The sequence below is a fragment of the Oryzias latipes genome, chromosome 21 (genome assembly GCF_053564925.1).
Source record: "Oryzias latipes strain Hd-rR chromosome 21, Olatipes_Hd-rR_3.1".
NCBI lineage: Eukaryota > Metazoa > Chordata > Actinopteri > Beloniformes > Adrianichthyidae > Oryzias > Oryzias latipes.
The window spans coordinates 20,175,523-20,194,652 of record NC_136257.1 but is presented as its reverse complement, the minus strand read 5'-3'; the positions used below and the strand labels follow the sequence as shown (position 1 = coordinate 20,194,652).

Sequence of the window (19,130 nt, the reverse complement as noted above, 5' to 3'; positions counted from 1 at the left end):
TGTGGGCCCCCTCTTCCCTTGGGTGTCCTCCTCCTGGGCGGGGATGGCTGGCCTCTGCCTTGCTCCTTCCTGGACCAACCGTGGGCCGGGTGGGTGGCTGCCTGGAGCGTGGGGTGGGTCTCCCCTGGGGGGTCCTGGCTCGTACCTGGGGTTGGGGCGGGGGGATGCCCAGAACTCCTGGGTGGTGACGAGGTGCTCGTCTGGGGCTGTGGCCGGTCTTCCCCCCCTTCTATAATCACCCTCCTATCCCCCCTTCTCTAACATCCCTCTCTCTTCTTCCCTCCTTTCAGTTTCCATCCGGTCCAACACAAAAGATTTTCAAATATGAATTAAAATAAATAAAGTTTGGCCTCGATTACAAAAGGGGTTTATTCAGACATACCTCTGGTTTGTCAGAAGATTCATAACCCCTGTTATTAAAGTAAAATTTGTCCAACACAAGAGGCCTTCAGCTTTCAGCACAGCTGTTGGACAGGCCAAGTAAAAAAAAAAAAAAAAACTGACACGGCAGTTAAGCATTACTATACAGTGAGGAAAATTTGCTACAGCATTCAAATACAGGCATAAATGACACAACCCATGAAAGCTAATATTTTCCATTTCCTCTATTTTTTTTTTGGGGGGGGGGGGGGGGGGGGGGCGCTTTTTCCAAAGTACTACAGCATTTTTGTTTGTCCACAAACAACTTTGATCTGAGAATCTGGATAACTTGTTATCTTTAATATGGCTGTATATGACCCAGATTTTATGTGAAAGTTTTTTTTTTCTTTTCTGCATGCTGATAATTATTTTAGATGAAGGCAGACATCTAAAAAAAACCTTTAACTCGAGTCCAAAGAAATATTTGAATTCCTTACTTATGCAGAAACACAAGGAAAGCAAATTGGATCTACTTTTAGATGTTTTTTATGTCTTTAAATCACATGTAAATACAATCAACAATAGATTTAAGTGTAATTCAATAACTTAATCAATGACTGCTTCAATAATGTAAAAATGCTTAAAGGTGGTAACTGTTTTAAAAAATGGCTGATACCTGATGTACCCACAAAAATTTCAAAAACTTTAGAAATTAAAAGCATATGAGTCACTTTTTGGTCTTTCTCCCTGCTCACCAGGACCTCCGTCAGCTCCCCGAAACGTGATCTCCTCCATCAACGAAACCTCCGTTATTCTAGAGTGGAGTTGGCCTGACAACACTGGGGGACGGCGAGATATCACATTCGCCGTCCTCTGTAAACGCTGCCGCAGTGTGCCTGCTGATGGGAGCCAGCGCTGTGAGCCTTGTAGGAGCAACGTCCGCTTTGTGCCCAGAGCCACCGGACTCTACAACACCACAGTGACAGTAACAGACCTGCTGGCCCACACCAACTACACTTTTGAGATTGAGGCGCAGAACGGCGTATCCTCTCTGGCACCTCAGATGAGGCAGTATGCTGCTGTCACCATCACTACCAACCAAGCAGGTAAGAAGTCACAGCACATGTGGGGGTATCTCAGCAGGTTTTTAGGTTCATTTGCTTAGTTTTGTTTTACTTAAACCTATTTTATTCAGTCAGCCTTAGTGTTGATAAGTCATGATAAAATCCCCTTATGGTTCTGACAAGATTTAGTACAATTTTATTTCTAAATTGGCCCAGAAAAATGGGATGATGTTCCAAAAAGAGCACGTTTGGTTTTAAATATAAACAGCGTGAATTTAACAGTGTTATATTAGCCTAACAACATAATTTATGCTCTTCCTGCTCTATTTCTTCATCTCTATCTACATAATCTCAATCATAAAATCCTCCAGTATATATTTTATACGACTCAGACATATGCACTCCAGCCATCAGCCCACAGACATTTATAAGGTTATCCCGGGCCGCTGTTCACTTCTTTAACAACCAGGATCACATGACGTACAAAAAAATATACAGTATATATATCTTCTACTTTTAATAAACTGTCTTTATATGACGATGAGATCCTAAAACTTATTGCAATCCTGTTATTTAGATATCTCCCCTCACATTCAGGTCTTAAAGTGTTATTGTCCAAAAGGAAATATTGTGGTGAAATTCCAGAAATAAAGTAAATCCAGCTCCAGTAGAAAGTGCCAAACCTCAGGATTCTGTGACTGAAGGAAGGAATGCCTGAAGGTCTAGCTGTAGTGGAGTTTTCAGTGTTTTGTGAGCGATGTTAAGCATTTTGCACCTCCGTATTTCTTTGCTTTTCTTTGTCACAACACAAAGCAGTGTTTCCTTCAAACTGTCTATTTCCACAACCAAATCACTACTCTCCTCATATTTATGTGTTGTTGTATTCCTCCCTGTTGTTTTTACCTCCAAGCCTTGATTTAGCACCTGGAAGGCTGTTTTGTGAACAGATGGGATTTTTTTTTTTTTTTCTCCTAAGTTGTCATCCCACAAGGTCAGGCTACATCACTTGGATGGTTATAGGCAGATGGCAAAAGCTGTGAATTTAAAGTCAGTGGTCAGAGGAAGAGGAGTGCCATGGCTGGGTAAATGCAGTGAGGCGGAGCACTTCAAACCAAGTGCTTGTTTTGATGACAAAATCACCTTTTTTTTTGTGGCATCGATTCATGTTCTTACGGAGCCCGTGTCCTGACATTAAGATATAAAAATATATCTTGTTCCCACAGATTAATATCTTGTTCCCACAGGTTATTATGTCGTTCGCACGAAATACTATTCCGTTCCCACAAGATACTATTCCGTTCCCACAAGATACTATTGCGTTCCCTCAAAATACTATTCCGTTCCCTCGAAATGATTAACTCGTGCGAACGCAATAATTATGTCGTTCGAACGCAATAATTAATCCGTTCGAACGCAATAATTATTCACGTCATAAGTCATTCACGCGGATATGCTCTCTGTGTACGCCGGCAAAAGCCGCTTTCAGCGGTAACTTCCGTGTCTCTGTGACCCATATTCGTTCAAAAAAGGAACATGAAAAACAAAAATGATCACTTTATTACCGTCTCAATGAATATAAGAAAAATATCAAAAGATTTATGATAACTAGGCTGCTTTGTCATACGATAGCTCCTGCTAGGCTACTACTAGCTCCGCCGCAGAGCTCTCTGTCTGATCATGTATGCCGGCATTTGGGCAACTGGCTGGTCTGTTGTCAGACAGCTGATATTGTAGTTTAGGGTCGAATAGGAATAATAATATTCAGGACTTGTCTTTTATTAACTTTAGCAGTCAGTATCTTTACATTCGAAGGCTATTAGGCTACATGCTAACTGACTAGCCGATCATTTCCTGTTATTAATTTACGTCATAGATTTACAGCAGATACCTTCACATTTCTGTCTGTGTGAGAACAGATTTATTTATTTTAAAAAGCACAGAAGCATCCATCGTATTCACATTCTCATCATCTGGTACGCCCTCAGTCATCTTGCTTCAAAAGCCGCTTCCTGCCGCTACTTAGGTATTATACATACTACTAGGTATTTTAGCTTCAAATTAATAATTTTTCAATATTTTGCATTTAAAAGAGCAGAACTGCTTGCTTGAGTTATCCCCTTAAATACATTTTTCTAATTATAGGGGGGAAAAAAAACTTGTCAACATGAAATGGGAACATAAAAAAACCCCACCAAAATTATGTGACTCAGTCTAACAAAAACACAAGCTGACTCACTCAGAGCGTGTCCCTTTGAAGCTTGAAGGGTTAGATGCCATAACAGCACACATGGCTGTCAAATAAAAAAAAAATCTCAATTCTTTGCTGTTGTTTCCCACTAAACTACAGTACAAAGTCATACTTTGTTATTAATATTACTGTTTTTTTGTTGTTGTTTTTTTCCCCTGACTTTATCGAACAGTATATCAAAGTAAAAAACACATCATCAAGAAGATCATCAGAATCAAAAACCAATGTTATCTTTCCAATCAGCTTCAATTATTACTATTACTGCCGAATTTTATGTTTCACTTTCTTTTCATTAAGTTTTCATTAAACAATCAATAAGACATTTTTGGCCAAGTTTATTATTTATCCAATATTAATGTCAAGAAGATCTGCAACAATCCAAGTAATAACAAAAAAATGCTTGTGTGTTTTTTTTTCTTTCATTTTTGTGTTGTTGATAAAACAGCACTGGAATGTTTTTATTTAAAATCAATTTTTCCCAATATCTTACACTGCTTTTTAATGGAAAATCACCAAATTTGAACTTATTGAGTACAGTGTTCCTTTGCTATATTGCGGTCACCTTTTGCAGTTTTTCAGGGCAATTCTGCATCCTAATTGGCTGTTGACTTTGTCAATCCATTTCCTCTGTGCTGTCTCCGTTACAGAATGCGTTCAGTTTGCTAAATATACATAAATCTTGGATTGCGAGCTGATCTTTGTTTTCATTCTATAATACTGGACTTATTTTTCTATGAAGCTTTTAACTTTAAGTGTTGAAACACGAAGGAAAAGTAAAATCCTCCTTTACTGTTCACTCTTTTTGTGCACTAAATTGTGCGTTCACCATTTTGTAGAGCTTCCCGGATCTACAATTCCAAAATCTCATAAGTTTCTGCAAAAAACCAGTGTGCATCGATGCTCATTAGATTGGCAAATATAGACCACAATGCATTGTATTTGATCATCTTGTTTCATGTAAAAGAGTTCATGCGTTCATGTAAAAAAGATGTATTATAGCTTACCTGTCATAATTGTCACCATCAGAACACAGTCGATTCACACACAATTTTTGTAAAATTGTTAATTTATTAGGTTTCTACTTCAGGAAATCAGTAACATCCTAGAAAAAAAATATCTAGCATGGTATCTGAATTGCTTTTAAAATCCAGGGCACTAAGTAGCCTTGCACTATATAGTTTTTTTAGTGGTAGGAGTAGTGAGGGAATTTGGACATGGCCTTGGTGTTGGAAAGGGGGCTGGCTGCAGACAAGAGGGCGCCTGACATCATTGGCAGGGAGCAAAAATTATACAACCTAATCTACTGTATACCCTAACCCAAAAGTGTGTTGAATCGGAAAAAAATAAAACAAAAAATATAAAAACCTGGAAAACCTTTAACTGTTAGGGTCGCCAATTAAATGTATCTAGTTTTTTTAGAGATATGGGGGGACGTCCGGTACCGGTTGAGAACTTCCAGTTCTGTCTGTTAATGTCTGCAGCCAGGTCTTCTTGTGGCATTTTGAGATAAGCAGATATTACAATTAAACATGAAAAAGCTAAAAACGCACATTAATCAAATCTTTTGTTTGTAATCAGTTATTTCTTTTGTGGCTGATTACAGAAGATGATCTCTTCCAAATCTGAAGACATGCAACATTTGATGAAGGCACTTCAACACAAAAGTGTGTTTGTGTGTCACTACATTGAAAAGCATCTCTTCACTGGATTGATGTGAACAGAAGGATCTCGGCCTGTCACATCACAGATCAGTACAAACGCACGCAGGCTCTCATGCCAACACACACACAGCAGCACAAAACACACGTTGACACGGAACGCCATCCCAGGCAGACACACTCACAGTCCCTTTGCTCTTGAACAAATATCTCTGCCTGCAGCTGCACACCCTCCATCAACCCTTAAACTTTACAAGGATTAGGTATGTCAGTGCACCGGCAGCACTTGCCTACACTTTTTCTCAAACACACACACACACACATGCATGTATAGATGCCAAAGCTTTTAAAAGATGGATTAAGCTTTTTCCTTGGGAAGGAGCAGTGTGTCCTGGCTGAGCTGTCAGGGTGGTGTCCGATAGTTCTCCTCTGCCCTCCACCTTCAGCCATAACTTTAGATTCCATGTGTAATCTGGGGCTGACAGTGGAATTTAATCCGGTATGCAGCCAAGACGGATGCATGGAACAGGCATGAAAGAGGTTCAATACAGACATTAACAAATCAATTCTGTTTTGTTCTATAGTTTTGTTTTAGTAATATTTTCTTTCTTTCAAATATAATAATGAGAAGGCATAAGGATTTTTATAAAAATGAAATAAAAGCAAGTCAAATTGAGTCAACATTGCATTATAAATGGACTGTCTTGTTCAAAACTGAGTAAGAAAAGACGCTAAAAAACTATAAGATCTAAAACTAATTCCTAAGAGCACTAAGAGCATACATTTGTGTTAAAGGTAAAAAAAAATATTTTGTTTAAAAATAAATTAATTTTAGGTTTAGATTGAGATCTGATTAATGATAAATAATTAAGCATTCCTTTCTAGTTGTCAGTAAATTTAAAAGTCATTTTTGAACAACTCCATCTCAATCCTAGAGTCAGAGGAGACTGACAAAAAAGTGCCAGTTTTGATTATTAGAGGACCATGTGCTGCTTCTCTTTTTTAGTTATGTCTGAAACAGAAACCAAGTTCCTGCAAATGAAGTGCTCTGCAAAAGACAGTGAGTGAAAGATAGGATGGGGAGGAAAACAAGGAGGGGAGGAACTTGAAACTGCCTTGGAGCCACCCAGACTCAGTAAATCATTACCACCATAAAGCGCAGAGCCAATAAAAAGCACAGCCTCCCCCCACTGTCAGAACCAGAAGGCCAGGAGGAGGATAGGAGAAGCACGGGGCATAGAAACAGATTCTCCTCCATCTGGATTCATTACAGGAGAAAGAAATAACTTCCTGCGGAAGTACATGCAAGTGCATATGTGCACACTGAGACTCATTTTCTCAGCCATACAATAAAAAAAACAATAAAAAAACTAGAACATTTTAAAGGCAAACATGCTTTTTCCTGTGGTCTAATAAAATTAAAAGTCGATGTCTCAGATGCTGAGTTGGCCCCGGAGCTGCCTGGCAATTACAGAGCAGTGAAAAGGGAAATGAATAAGGGAGTGACATGGAGCGGCTGAAGAAAGGAGAGGAGCCGGGCTTGATAGAAAGAGAGATCTGCTGAGTTACTACACTGGGACCTTGTGAACCCCCTGAGGCAAGTCTGCGGGTGGGTAAAGAATTGGCAAGAAACACCGGGAAGACAGAAAGATATCAGGACTGTTGGGCAAAAAAAAAAAAAAAAAAAGATCTGCAGTTTCAAGAAGCAGATGAAACACGTTAATGAAAAATACGGTTGAGCATTGTCAAACTGCAATAATTGCTAACGGCCAAACTGTTGCATGATAGTAAATGATGCAATTGAGGCAATACAAGCTCTGCGTGCTTGCATCGTATAAAAGAATGTCAAGTTTTAACTGTCTAAACTTGTTGAGTTTGTTTTTCATCTGTGATAGCAGACCTGTTTTTATTTAATTTTCGATGTAATTAGCCAATATCGCATCTAAGAGGTTGCTTCTGCATTTTTAAAATGTTTCTGTTCCTGCTCAGCTTTGGTGGTTAATCAGTCTAATCTCACCACTAATTAAATATAATTGAACCACAATCTACAGGTATAAATTACAACATGACAACATGTCCCCGGGCTGTTATCGTGGCTTAAGATGATTTTATTTTTTTGTTTTTTGTTTTTACACTTCAAACTCAAACTATGCACTTAAAAACCTATAATTCATACCATGTCTATAAATTGAAGTTGTAAACATTTTTTTTTCATTGCTCACTGTAATCATTCTGCAGAAAGAATTGGATTAAATTCTGAGTAAAATAAAATAGTTTTAAACTGATTTTTGTCAGGTCCCCTTTGATCTGGGCTGTAAAGAGTTTTTGGACAAGCACAAGAAAGATCCTTTTAAGATCTCTTTAAAAAAAAAAAACTTATATTTGAACAGATTAGTACAGCTTTAAAAGAAAGAGACCATGCAAGAATGTCTTCACCTTTATATTTTTTCTATAAAAGAGATTTCTGATTTATAAAGGAATACTTGGTAAAAAGCAAAGATTGCGTAGAGAAAAAAAAAGCCATTTTCAGCCTTTCTTATTAGTGTCATTAAAAAAATGAACCCTACATGATGGACATTATCATCTAAGAGAAAATTAAAGAACTTTAATTGAAATTGTTAGATGATCTTGGTTTTGGAGTAAGCTCAACATTTTTGAAAGTATCGATTGGTATAAGAGGTTTGTGTTGGTGTTGTGTCTGAACAGGTCAGTGGTTTTACATTACAGTGTATTGTATTGTTATTCTTGCTTGCCAAGGTCAGAGCCTTCTGCATGGCTCCACTAAGCAACAAAGCAAATTAGGGGTTGCAGGGAATTTTGCTGCAGTTTAATGCCAAGGACTGAACTTTCACAGAATCTTGGTTTGCTCTAACTTTTCATTTCATCTCTTTTCTTTTCTCTTTTTTTGCCCAGCTCCTTCGGCAGTATCAGGTATCCGAAAAGAGAAAACAACTCGAAACAGCGTCTCCTTGGCGTGGCAGGAGCCAGAAAGACCAAACGGCATCATCCTCGACTATGAGATCAAGTATTATGAAAAGGTTGGTGTAAAGACCTTGATTGAAAAAAAAAATCCTAGAAATTGTAGTTCCACATTTTAGGAATATACTAAGGACATTTCTTTTTCATTTACTCTTCAGTTTATGAATAAGCCTTGCAAGTTTTTGCAAGGATTCATTAAAGAGAGGTGGAAATAGCTTCCAAACCCACACTGCCAAACATGTGCGTTATTTCCCATGTGCTGTTGGGTTCATGCATCATGCTGATCAAGCTTGAATTTCATGTCCACACTGAAGCCGAGTAGGGCTGGGACATTTTGCAAACAGATTTTGGGTCATATGGAGTTAAGATTTCTTCAGGCTCAGTCCTTTTAATATGATACCATGATTAAAAGTCATCTGACGGATGAAAAAAAGTAGTCCAAAGAAATTCAGAAAAGAAAATTATCAAAACTTTTTACACATACACACCCGCTTTAAAGCCTTTTGCATTGTTTTAATGTACAGTAGCTCTGCAAACTGTCACATAAACCTATCATGACAATCAGCATTTATATTGCTTTCCTTTGCAACTGCAGTCAGGTTCGGTGCCGGCTCAGCCACAAGCAACTAACACAAAACGCTTCTGTGTTGTCCGTTAAGTAAGGGTTAATGGCCGACGAAGTGTGCATTATCACTTTTTAACACACGACGTGAAAGCCTGAACCGTCTGACGCGAAGTGCGTTAAAAGGTGATAATGCACACTTCAAAGGCCATTAACCCGCTTATACTATGGTCACTTACAAAAGAAATAATTATTAACCAGTTTTTGGTCCCTAATTCTTGTTTTTTTTCTGATATGGATCGCTTTATTCACAAAAAGCCGTCTATTTGTGCGTGACAAGGCGCCGTACCACGGCTGCAGTCAAGATTCGGCGAAATAAAGCGAGATATATGCTGATCGTCCCGATGGGTTGAATAAAGCATCAGTTCAGAGAGAATATTAACCGCTTACCGCTTGTTTTTGTCCAGATGATGAAGCAAAACGTTGTTTTAAAGAAGCCGGCGCAGTGATACAGAAGATTTAACATAGGTGACTGGAACTTCTTTTTGGGGCGTGCGGCTATCACTGTGCGTTATCAGTTTTTAATGCACACCCAGCAGCCAATCAGAATCGAGTATTCACCCGGAATATGGTATAATTCCTGATAACGGACACTTTGTTGCGCATCATACCCTACATAAATGCACAGTATGTACGGGAGAACATGCAAACTCTACACAGAAAGGACTCAGCCGGGATTCAAACTAGGGCCTTCTTACTGTGAGGTGGGAGTGCTACTTTGTATAAATGTGTCTGTTAAAATAACTTTTTACTTTAATCATGGGTTTGTGTCCTGTGGCTAACTTTATCTCTTAGCAATAGTCCAGCTGTCCTGGAAAAAAGACGTGTTTTAGTTAACTTTGTTTCCCAGTTCATCCTCAGAGGTTATAGACCAAAAAAAATTTGAATTAAAAGCCTTTGCAACAAGATCCTGTGTCCTGTTACCACAAAAGAAACAAAAAGTCTCATGTGTGTGAAAAGCTTCAATTATAAGTTTGAAAGATCACTCTAAATCACCAACCAAAGAGTTGTGACTTGCTAAAAACGCAACTTTGTAAGATGTAAAAAGACATCCTACACAACTTTTTTTGCACAAATGCATTCTTAATGTATAAAACAATGATGCAGTAGTAACAGAACACAAAGGCACTCCATGGAAATATTCTGATTACCATTGATAAAAAGTAAGGCAAGCATTTATAGTTAACCGTAAATCCTGTTTTGATCATCTTGTCTTTCTGTTGCTGTTCTTCTCTACTCATCCTGCTCATTTTCACTTTACATTTCCTGGTTCTATCTCTTCTCTCATTTGTCACGCTGTTCTACTCTGCAGTTACCTCATTAATAGAGACAGGTTTTATGGGCGTACCATAAATGCATCTGCAGGGTCCCTCATGTCTCTGCAAGGGAAATTAGTGCAGAATGAATGACATCGCCATTTAGCACCAGTGTTGTGTTATTGCTGACATTTGATTGTGAAATCAACCATAGATTGTGGGTTTAATCGCACTGGCAGATTTGGTGTGTGAGAATATGAGCATGCTCCTAGATCAGTTTCCTCGAAGACCAACAGTGGTCTTTACTTTCTTCATTAGTAGGCCGCCGGAAGCCTGTTTCCGCTTGAAAATCTGCTCTCTGCTGACTCATATTTTGCAAAGTGTGACAAGACCAAAACATATTGGACAGTAATGTTGGGTCAGACATTTGAGGTGTAAACAAACAAAAACAATATAAACATAAAAATTAAAAAATTAAAAAGCTACAGAGGGAAGAAAGTTTATGAAATTCTTAAACAGACTTCAAGGATTCTTCTCAGCATGCAAACAGTCTGGATTTCCATTGCAGAAAGAAAAAAGATGAAAAGCCTGGAGATCCGTTTCATGTCCCATGCAGCGCTTGCAAGCGAGCCCCTAGCATGAGAAGGAGCAAGGCCAATGCACCCCAGATTCTCCACTCCACGACCACATTGTGATTCGTTTGAGGAAAAGAGCTTTAAAAGCACATTCGTAAACACACAGAGACATAATTGGATATACACATAAACAGAATGAGGAGCATGTGCACAAAACACACTCCCTAAGATCAAAATGCTGGGCTTTGAATAAGAAAGGGATGTTCTCATTTAATCTATCTACTGAGTGCACAGTCATATAATCGAATAACAACTCCCCAGTGTTTCCAATCTGACTTATTTCAATTTAGAATATTCAACATCCTCGTGTCATAATAAAATCAAGACCAACAAAAGTAGATTAAATCCTTGGTACACAAGTTATTTGTTCAACAAGAAAAATGTACTAATTTCAGCTTCCAAACCCAGAACGCTTATTTTGTAAAAGAAACAGGATATTAGAAAACTTTTGAGACTTTTTTTTCAGCATTAGATGTTTAGATGAGCACTACGAAGAAACTTCACCATAAACCCCAAGCAATTTTCTTGTTGTTTTTTTTTTTGGATGAAGAAAATTTCTGCCTCTTGTCCAAGAGTCACTTTCTGACATGTTTTTATTCCTGAAATTGTTCCCATTCGTACAAACTAAAACATGTCTCAATGTTGTTCCTTTACCTACATATATGGGAATAGTAGGTGAATTCCCAATCAGAGCTTCCATGTAAAAGCTAGGTGGTTGTCTTCATGATCTGTATGTTCTCATCTCTTTGACCTGCTGAATAAAATAAAATAAACCGATGAGGTCCTTTAAAGTGCAGCAAAAAGTTTGTGAAAACTAATTCCTGTGACTGTTTTTAGACACTTAGTCATCCTGATCTTTAAAAGAAGCCTTCAAAGCTATTTTAAATGTAGCAGTTTATTTAGTCTTAGACAAAAGGGACATTCACCAAAACTGTGTATTTACAAGACTTCTGTTGTGCATCTAGGACTGCGTCTGTTATACAAGCTATAATTTGCTACAGCTTTGTTTGGATTCTGAAGGCAGAGTCCAGCAAAGAGGCCTTTTTAAATTCCAGCAGGTCGTTCCAGCGCGTTTTCTGCAAATGTGCAGATATGTATATACACATAACTACGGATTTCATATAGGTGCACCTATTCTACTTTTTTGGGGGATCACATGTCTTGGTCGCTGGACAGAGAAAAGATGCTAGAGATTTGTAGAAGTGACTGAATGGTTTTCCAAACAGAGAGACTTCTGTGTGGTGTGTCTGTTTTCACCTTACCTATAGAGCATTTTTGATGGTTTTTATGCACCGTAACTGAGATCCATTTATCTGTAACCGTCAAATTTCTTTTTGGATGTGTTTATACACATGAGCAAAACTCACACTTCTCTTGACTTCAACACAACTAAAAAATAAAAAAAAATAAAATAAAAAAAGCAAGTTATTTGTACTTCAATTTGATACTTAATGTTATCCGGTCCATCTTCTACCATTGTGAAAGGCTGCTGATATATCATGCATTGATCAACTTTAACATTTCTTTTTCTCAGGTTTTTTTTCCAGCTGTGTGATTTGTTTTAGACATTCTTCGATCTGCCAGTTAACAGGCAGTTTAGTCAGTTTTCAAAAGTTCATACTTGCTGATAATCACCTTTTTATTTCAAATCTGCCCCTGCCTATATGGCCCTCATACGTATGATAATTCTTGCTTGACAGTTGTGTCTGTAAAGTAAGTTTTACTAAAAAGCTTAAACTGATTTATTTTTTTCTCTAACTTTCCGACCCTTGAACAAACACTCTCTGACTTCTTTTTGTTTTTTTAACTTGTTCTGTCCAACAACTGTGGAAACAGATGAGAGCTGATTATAACCAGGGTGTATATTTGTATAAACCCCTTTTAGTTGTTTTATTATTTTTTTTATTTATTTGTTACATTTTATGCTTTAAATATATATTTTCTTTTTTTTTTTTTAACAGAGGGAAGAGAGAGGGGAAAAATGTGAAAAAAAGGGGGGGGGGCACTCTCGCTCTTCAATACATCGTTTGCTTTTGAGTTTACTTTCTTCGTTTATGGGTTTTGATCTGACTGGCAAACATTGGCTTGTAATGTAACGTCAGCAGGGACGGTCGAAAGACTGCATCGCTCTCAGGTGCGAGGTGTTTTGTTGATTGCAGCCGGCTTGACGCTTTAAAACATCATCAACCCAATCACACTACATCCAGACCACAATCAAGTAAACAAACTATTAAATGCTCAAAAAAGACAATTATGTTCCCCGCAATCCAAAGTAAATAATTTTAACAAACAAACAGAAAACTTATCAAAATGACTCTTACATTTTTAAATTCAAGTTTGCTGAGAATCAAGTTGAAGGAAATCATCCATTTGTTTAAAAAGAAGATGGTGGTATTTCTTGAGCATTTATGTTGTTGCTGACATAAGTTAAAAAACAAACAACTCAATTTTATGGTAACTTTCTCTTTCCCTAAAAAATGTTACCTTGTGTGAGAATTTTTTCATGTGTTGGTTTGTGGCTTTAACATCTGCCAACAGTGTGCTGATTTCAGACCTGCTGTGTAAATCTTTCATTACTCGGACAGGAACCGTAAAAAGTGAAGAATGTCATTTTTCAGTTGAGGAGAAGAAAAAGGAGAAGAGAAACTGTCATGAGCTTCTTAACAAAAATGATACTGTTCATTTCCGGTCCATATGATTCTCGTTTAAAATATTTAGCAGTTCTTTATTGTGATGGTTTGTTATCAAAAATGTTAAAGAATGATCCGTTCGCTCATCTCTTACTCTGTTGCTGATGTTGTACAGGAGGAGCAGGAGACCAGCTACACCATCCTCCGTGCTCGAGGTTGTAATGTGACCCTAGGTGGTCTGAAGCCCAACACAGCCTACCTGCTTCAGATCAGAGCTCGCACCGCTGCCGGCTACGGAGCCAGCAGCACCACCTTCCAGTTTGAAACTAGTCCTGACTGTAAGTTCATCTCAACTTTTTTGATTTTTTTGTTTTTTTTTACATTTTTACATCAAATAGTATTTGTGGAAACAAAATAGTTTTATTTGGCTCTAAACCATGTTAGTTACTGAAATAATTCTCTGATTTATTTGTATATGTGCCAACGGCTAATGATCCAAGAACTATTTTAAAGAGTTGCAATTTGCCCAAATTAGATTAACTCTGTTCACAATTCCAACAATAAAGCAAATATTTAAGGTGAAATGTATGCAACATGTTTTCCTGCAGTGTTCATTTGCAGCACTCCAAACTGTTTATACTTTTCAGTTAATGGATATTTTGATTTCAATTTTACTGATTTGGAAAATAAAAAAACCCTAAAGTGTGTTTTATTTACATCACAGCTGAATATACTGAATGGATTAATGTGTTAACCAATGTGTTAAATTTAGTCTTAAACCGAAACATATCCACTTTTTTTGCTCGAAGATTTTGGTAACTGACTTGTTCTGTCATCAAAGTCTAACACAGCTGCTGCTGTCTGTGTTTCAGCAGCCTTTTCAATCTCCAGTGAGAGCAGCCAGGTTGTTTTGATTGCCATTTCCTCCGCTGTGGCCATCATCCTTCTCACCGTGCTGCTCTACGTCCTGATTGGCAGGTCTGTCCACACTCTGGTCTGGTTTCGCAGCTTGTGTTTTGTCTTGTTCAATGACAGCAAGCTGTTTGCTATTCGTTTTTAGTTGTATCCATTCATATTGATTTGTTTTGATATTTTTACAAAAGAAATATAAATATAAACCTTTTCATTTCTGATTTTAAAAAGGCTGCATTCAAATTCCTTTTCATTTTTTATTTTACAAATATTTCTTACTCAGAGTTTTGCTGAGTAAAGGGACCACGTGTGTGTTTGTGTATCTGTGTGATAATTACAAGCCTGTCTTTACCTTAAGTAAATACTCAGGAGTGTTTACAGAGAGGTTACAAATCCAGGGTACGTTATTTTCCCAGTACTCTCTTTTAAACCCTGGGATAACAAACACACAAAGATCCCCTTTCTCTCCAAAAAAGTCAGTGTACAGGTTCTGAACTTTTCTTTGTCGGGGTTGACAGGGTTTGCTGCCGAAGTAAATCCAAACATCCAGATGAGAAAAGGCTGCACTTTGGAAATGGTCACTGTAAGTACATTGGGTCTCTGGTATGCATGAGGAGGGAATAAAAGTATCTTGTTACAGTGAAGTCGTAAAGAAGTGTACACACCCGAAACTCAGTGGTGCACGCCTGAAACTAACTGGTGCACACCCGAAACTAAGTGGTGCACACCTGAAACTAAATGGTGCACACCTGAAACCAACTGGTGCACACCTGAAACCAACTGGTGCACACCTGAAACCAACTGGTGCACACCTGAAACTAAATGGTGCACACCTGAAACTAAATGGTGCACACCTGAAACCAACTGGTGCACACCTGAAACCAACTGGTGCACACCTGAAACTAAATGGTGCACACCTGAGAAGAGTACTATTTTCTTTGTTGTTTCTACTTTGATTTCCCTCTAGGGCTCCATACAGTGCATGTGGTGACATGTTTTTTTTTAATGATGAAAAAATTATATCGGTCTTAACTAGATTTGACCAAATGTATCAGGTATTTTGGGTCCATAGAAGTTTGCCGTTTAACTCTGATTTCTCCCTATTTTGGATGTTTCTCCTGTATTGTGTAAAAAAGAGCCTAAAACCCAAGTTTAGTTGTCATCATACTGACAAAAATCAAATGTAGACACAGCACACCACACAAACAGGAAAAAGTTCAACACTTAAGCTTGTGAAAACCATTTACAGTTCAACCACCTGAGTAAGTCACCGCCTTCTAAAAAAAGAGACAGGTAAGAAATGTCAGAGATGGGTATATGTTTAGCTTAAATTTCCTTCTCTATTACATTTTCTCCTCTCCAGCCTTGTCTTTTTTATTTGCCATTGTCCTAGCTTTAACCTTCACCTAGTTATTAGCCTCAGAGCTCCCCAGGCAGTGAAGAGCCTCTGCCCATTGCTTCATGAATAATTACAATGGGTCAGAGCAGTGCATAAATTTTAGCATCATTGAGCTATTAAAACATAGCTTTATTACACAAAGGGTAGGCTTTTCATCCAAGTCTGTGATAAAACAACTCTCAGACGCTCACGCAACCTTGAAGACTCTTCAAATAAATAGTGTCAGAGTTTGACATAAATGACTGAAACATATACAGTACAAACATGTATAACAATGGACTTTTCTTTGGTCTTTGTTAAAGTGTTGGACATCCAAACTAAACCTGTTTAAGAATTTAATGTTTCTACACTTACAAATATTTATTTTTACTTTTCTAAATGTTTCCTATTATTGGCTTTACATTCATTCATGTTTTTAGTAATTCTGCAGACAGTTGTCTGAAACTTAAAAGTATAGTAGAAAGTGTGATTTAAGAAGTGTGGCTAATTATTTTTAACGACACATTCTTTGTGTTTTGAAAATAGTTGATGAATAATTTGTTTTTATGTTTCTGTGTGTTTACAGTTTATGTCATCATCGCATTTGCATCACTGTGTTTAAATCAAAATAAGATCAATAAAAAATTCAGCTCTGTTTACATTTCCTTGAATGCTCTGTACAATTTCAGTTTTAAGCAATTGTAAAACTTACTGCATCAACTCTATTAAAAATCAATCATTTGGAAAACATCAGATCAGACTGTAAATTTTATTAAGCATCGGCTGCACTTTTCCCGTTCTGCTGCAGTGCGCCTCCCAGGGATCAGGACATACATAGACCCCCACACATATGAGGACCCAAGCCAGGCTGTCCATGAGTTTGCCAAGGAGCTGGACGCTTCATGCATTGCCATTGATAAAGTCGTGGGAGCAGGTAGGGGCTATTAATGTTTATTTATGGATGCATCATACCTCACCATAAAACAAAATTTTCACAGTCAAAGCTAAAACTACAGTCACTTTTAAAGCTGAAATGTAACTTGTTTTTTATTCCTTTTATTTCTTTTATCGTTGCTATCCTGAAAACTTCCACAGAGAGTAATGCATTATAATTTATGTCAAGTTCACACAGGAAAGAAATGAAGACTAAAGCTTATAATATGTTACTGCAGACTGGTCTCCAGAGTGGCATCAGCCTTTCACACTGTAAACCTGTCAGGATGACCCAAGAATTGGCTACTTGACTACACACTGGACAGTACCACAGTACAAAATGTTGTTTTATCAAACAAATCAAAGGGACTTGTAGTTTATTTATATTGTCATACCAAAGCCTGTTTATCCTTTTGGTCAAATTGTAATATTTTGCAAAATATATTAAGATTTTCCTGAATATCCATTATTATTATAGTAGGACACATCTTTACATTCAAGATTTGAAAGTTTTAAAAAAAGATATTATTAAACATCTCCATATGCTAGAGTTATGAAGAACACATACCTTCAAATATAGCTTAAAAGATGAACCATGTTTTCTCTAATTAGATCCAGTTGATTATACAGTTTTGCTTTTTGTATACATCTATTGCTGACCCACAATATCTCTTGTTTTTCCTTTTACATAAGATGTAAACATTATTTCATGTCAGTGTACCACTTAGGCGTGGGTTTTGAACACTATACAGCACACCTCTTCTTTCTCCGTTTAAACTTCAACCCCATCTGTCTTCATTAAACACACTAACGGGACTTTGATGTTTTTGCCAATTGGTGATTCTGTGTTAAGAGACATAAAGCACATGCTGCACTCTGCTTACATGGCCAGCCCTTCACATCAAAGTGGGTTACCTCTGTTTATAAAAGGAAAGGACTTTGTCCTTAATCATGCCTTATTAGACAACAATCTTCTCCTTTAAAGTGACCACATAAAAAGGTGCCAATGCCTGGTTTGCCTGTCCACTGTCGAGGAACAAAAAAAAAAAAAAAAAGGAAATCAGAACACAGGAGAACAGGCGTGCCTTGGTGGGACAGGTTTTAATCATTCAGGATTAAGTTCTTCCAGACACCGGTCCTTCATGTTCAGGGTTTGACCTTTGCTCTTTGATCCAGAGCTGCTGTGGGATAAGACTGCTCTCTATCTGCGCATCTCAGCTCTGACTTCATTCAGCATCAACACATATGGATGTTATGGTTTGACACACACTCACTGCATACTTTGCAGATACTTTATTCGGATTTTGTAGTCTGGCCAAAAATGTTCTACAAGGTTTCCCTTTGATGTGGACACACCATAAGGTATAAAGTAAACTATGAACACACACAAGCGCAGACACACACACCACCAGTAGGGAAGCACTAATTGAACTGTCAGAGGGCGAGTTGAGTCATGCTGCTTTCTAATTGGACTTAAAGGTAAAGCTAAAAACTCCAACTACAGTCTGTTCAGGAATGAACTGATATTTTGTTTCAGGTCCACCGATTTAGAAGCACAAAGTAGTGTCAGACAATAATCCTGAAAAACATCTGTGAACCTTGACTTTGGCCAAAAATAAAGCACCAAATAAACTCCTGCTTTGAATTATAGTTAGCACTCTTTTCAAGCACAACCCTGAGTCGTGCACAGGTTACTTTTAAAGACCTTTTAAAAAAAACAAGTTAGTACCAATCTTCCCTTTTGTCCTTTTTATTGAGCTCACAAAACAGCAAGCATTGATAACAGTGGACAAGGTGACATGAAAGCCAGTTAGATTCTATTAGCAGTTCCATGTTGAGATAGCGAGAGCAGGCAATGCTTTTATTGAATCAATTTTTCATTTAATTGTACTTAAAAGAACTTTAAGACTTAAGGAGAAATGTAATAGTGGTTGTTTATCTCCCTTTACACATTCAAGTTTTATGAAAATGTTTTCCATTTGACTTTAAGTTGAAAAGTCAAAAGATTTTCTCAAAGACCCACTCCTATCATCTTTTGATCTATTTTAAAAACATTCCCAGTGGTTTTTTAGTAATGATTAGCCAAAATCAGCAAAAAAAAGGGTGTCATTTTCTAGGACATAGTTTCTGCAGAGTGGCAGCAGTTCATTAGAAGTGTGGCTTTGTGTTGTGGGTGGGAAGATTGCTGCAGAGCAACCCCACTCCACCTCCCCATTGCAGAGAGCTCGGAGCAGAGTGCATGTATTTTCTATGTTTTACCAACGTCACAAATACGCTCTTTTCAAACTGCATTTTTTTCATCTGTATAAAGAAACATTCAGAAATGTTATTTTGAGCTTAATTTTCTTAATTTATGTCCTTTATCGTGAGAAAAATGCCACAAGAACATATTAAGAACACCAAAAACACAATTTTCATCTGAAAAGTCTTAAAACGGTGCATAGACATCTGCATG

General features: G+C 37.6%; 1 protein-coding gene across 6 annotated transcripts in view; it reads left to right on the top strand.

Moving 5' to 3' along the window:
• Positions 1 to 19,130, top strand: part of epha3 (eph receptor A3) — a 96,084-nt gene that overhangs the window by 57,939 nt on the left and 19,015 nt on the right. For 3 of the 6 annotated variants that reach the window (XM_004081693.5, XM_078939809.1, XM_078939808.1), the window contains exons 5-10: positions 1,119 to 1,466; positions 8,244 to 8,368; positions 13,628 to 13,790; positions 14,328 to 14,430; positions 14,883 to 14,947; positions 16,551 to 16,676. In XM_004081693.5, the coding sequence (XP_004081741.1) occupies positions 1,119 to 1,466; positions 8,244 to 8,368; positions 13,628 to 13,790; positions 14,328 to 14,430; positions 14,883 to 14,947; positions 16,551 to 16,676 (930 nt within the window). Of the gene's footprint in view, positions 1 to 1,118; positions 1,467 to 8,243; positions 8,369 to 13,627; positions 13,791 to 14,324; positions 14,431 to 14,882; positions 14,948 to 16,550; positions 16,677 to 19,130 lie in introns of all 6 variants that reach the window. The other 3 variants (XM_011489639.4, XM_078939807.1, XM_078939806.1) reach the window with 1 other exon arrangement.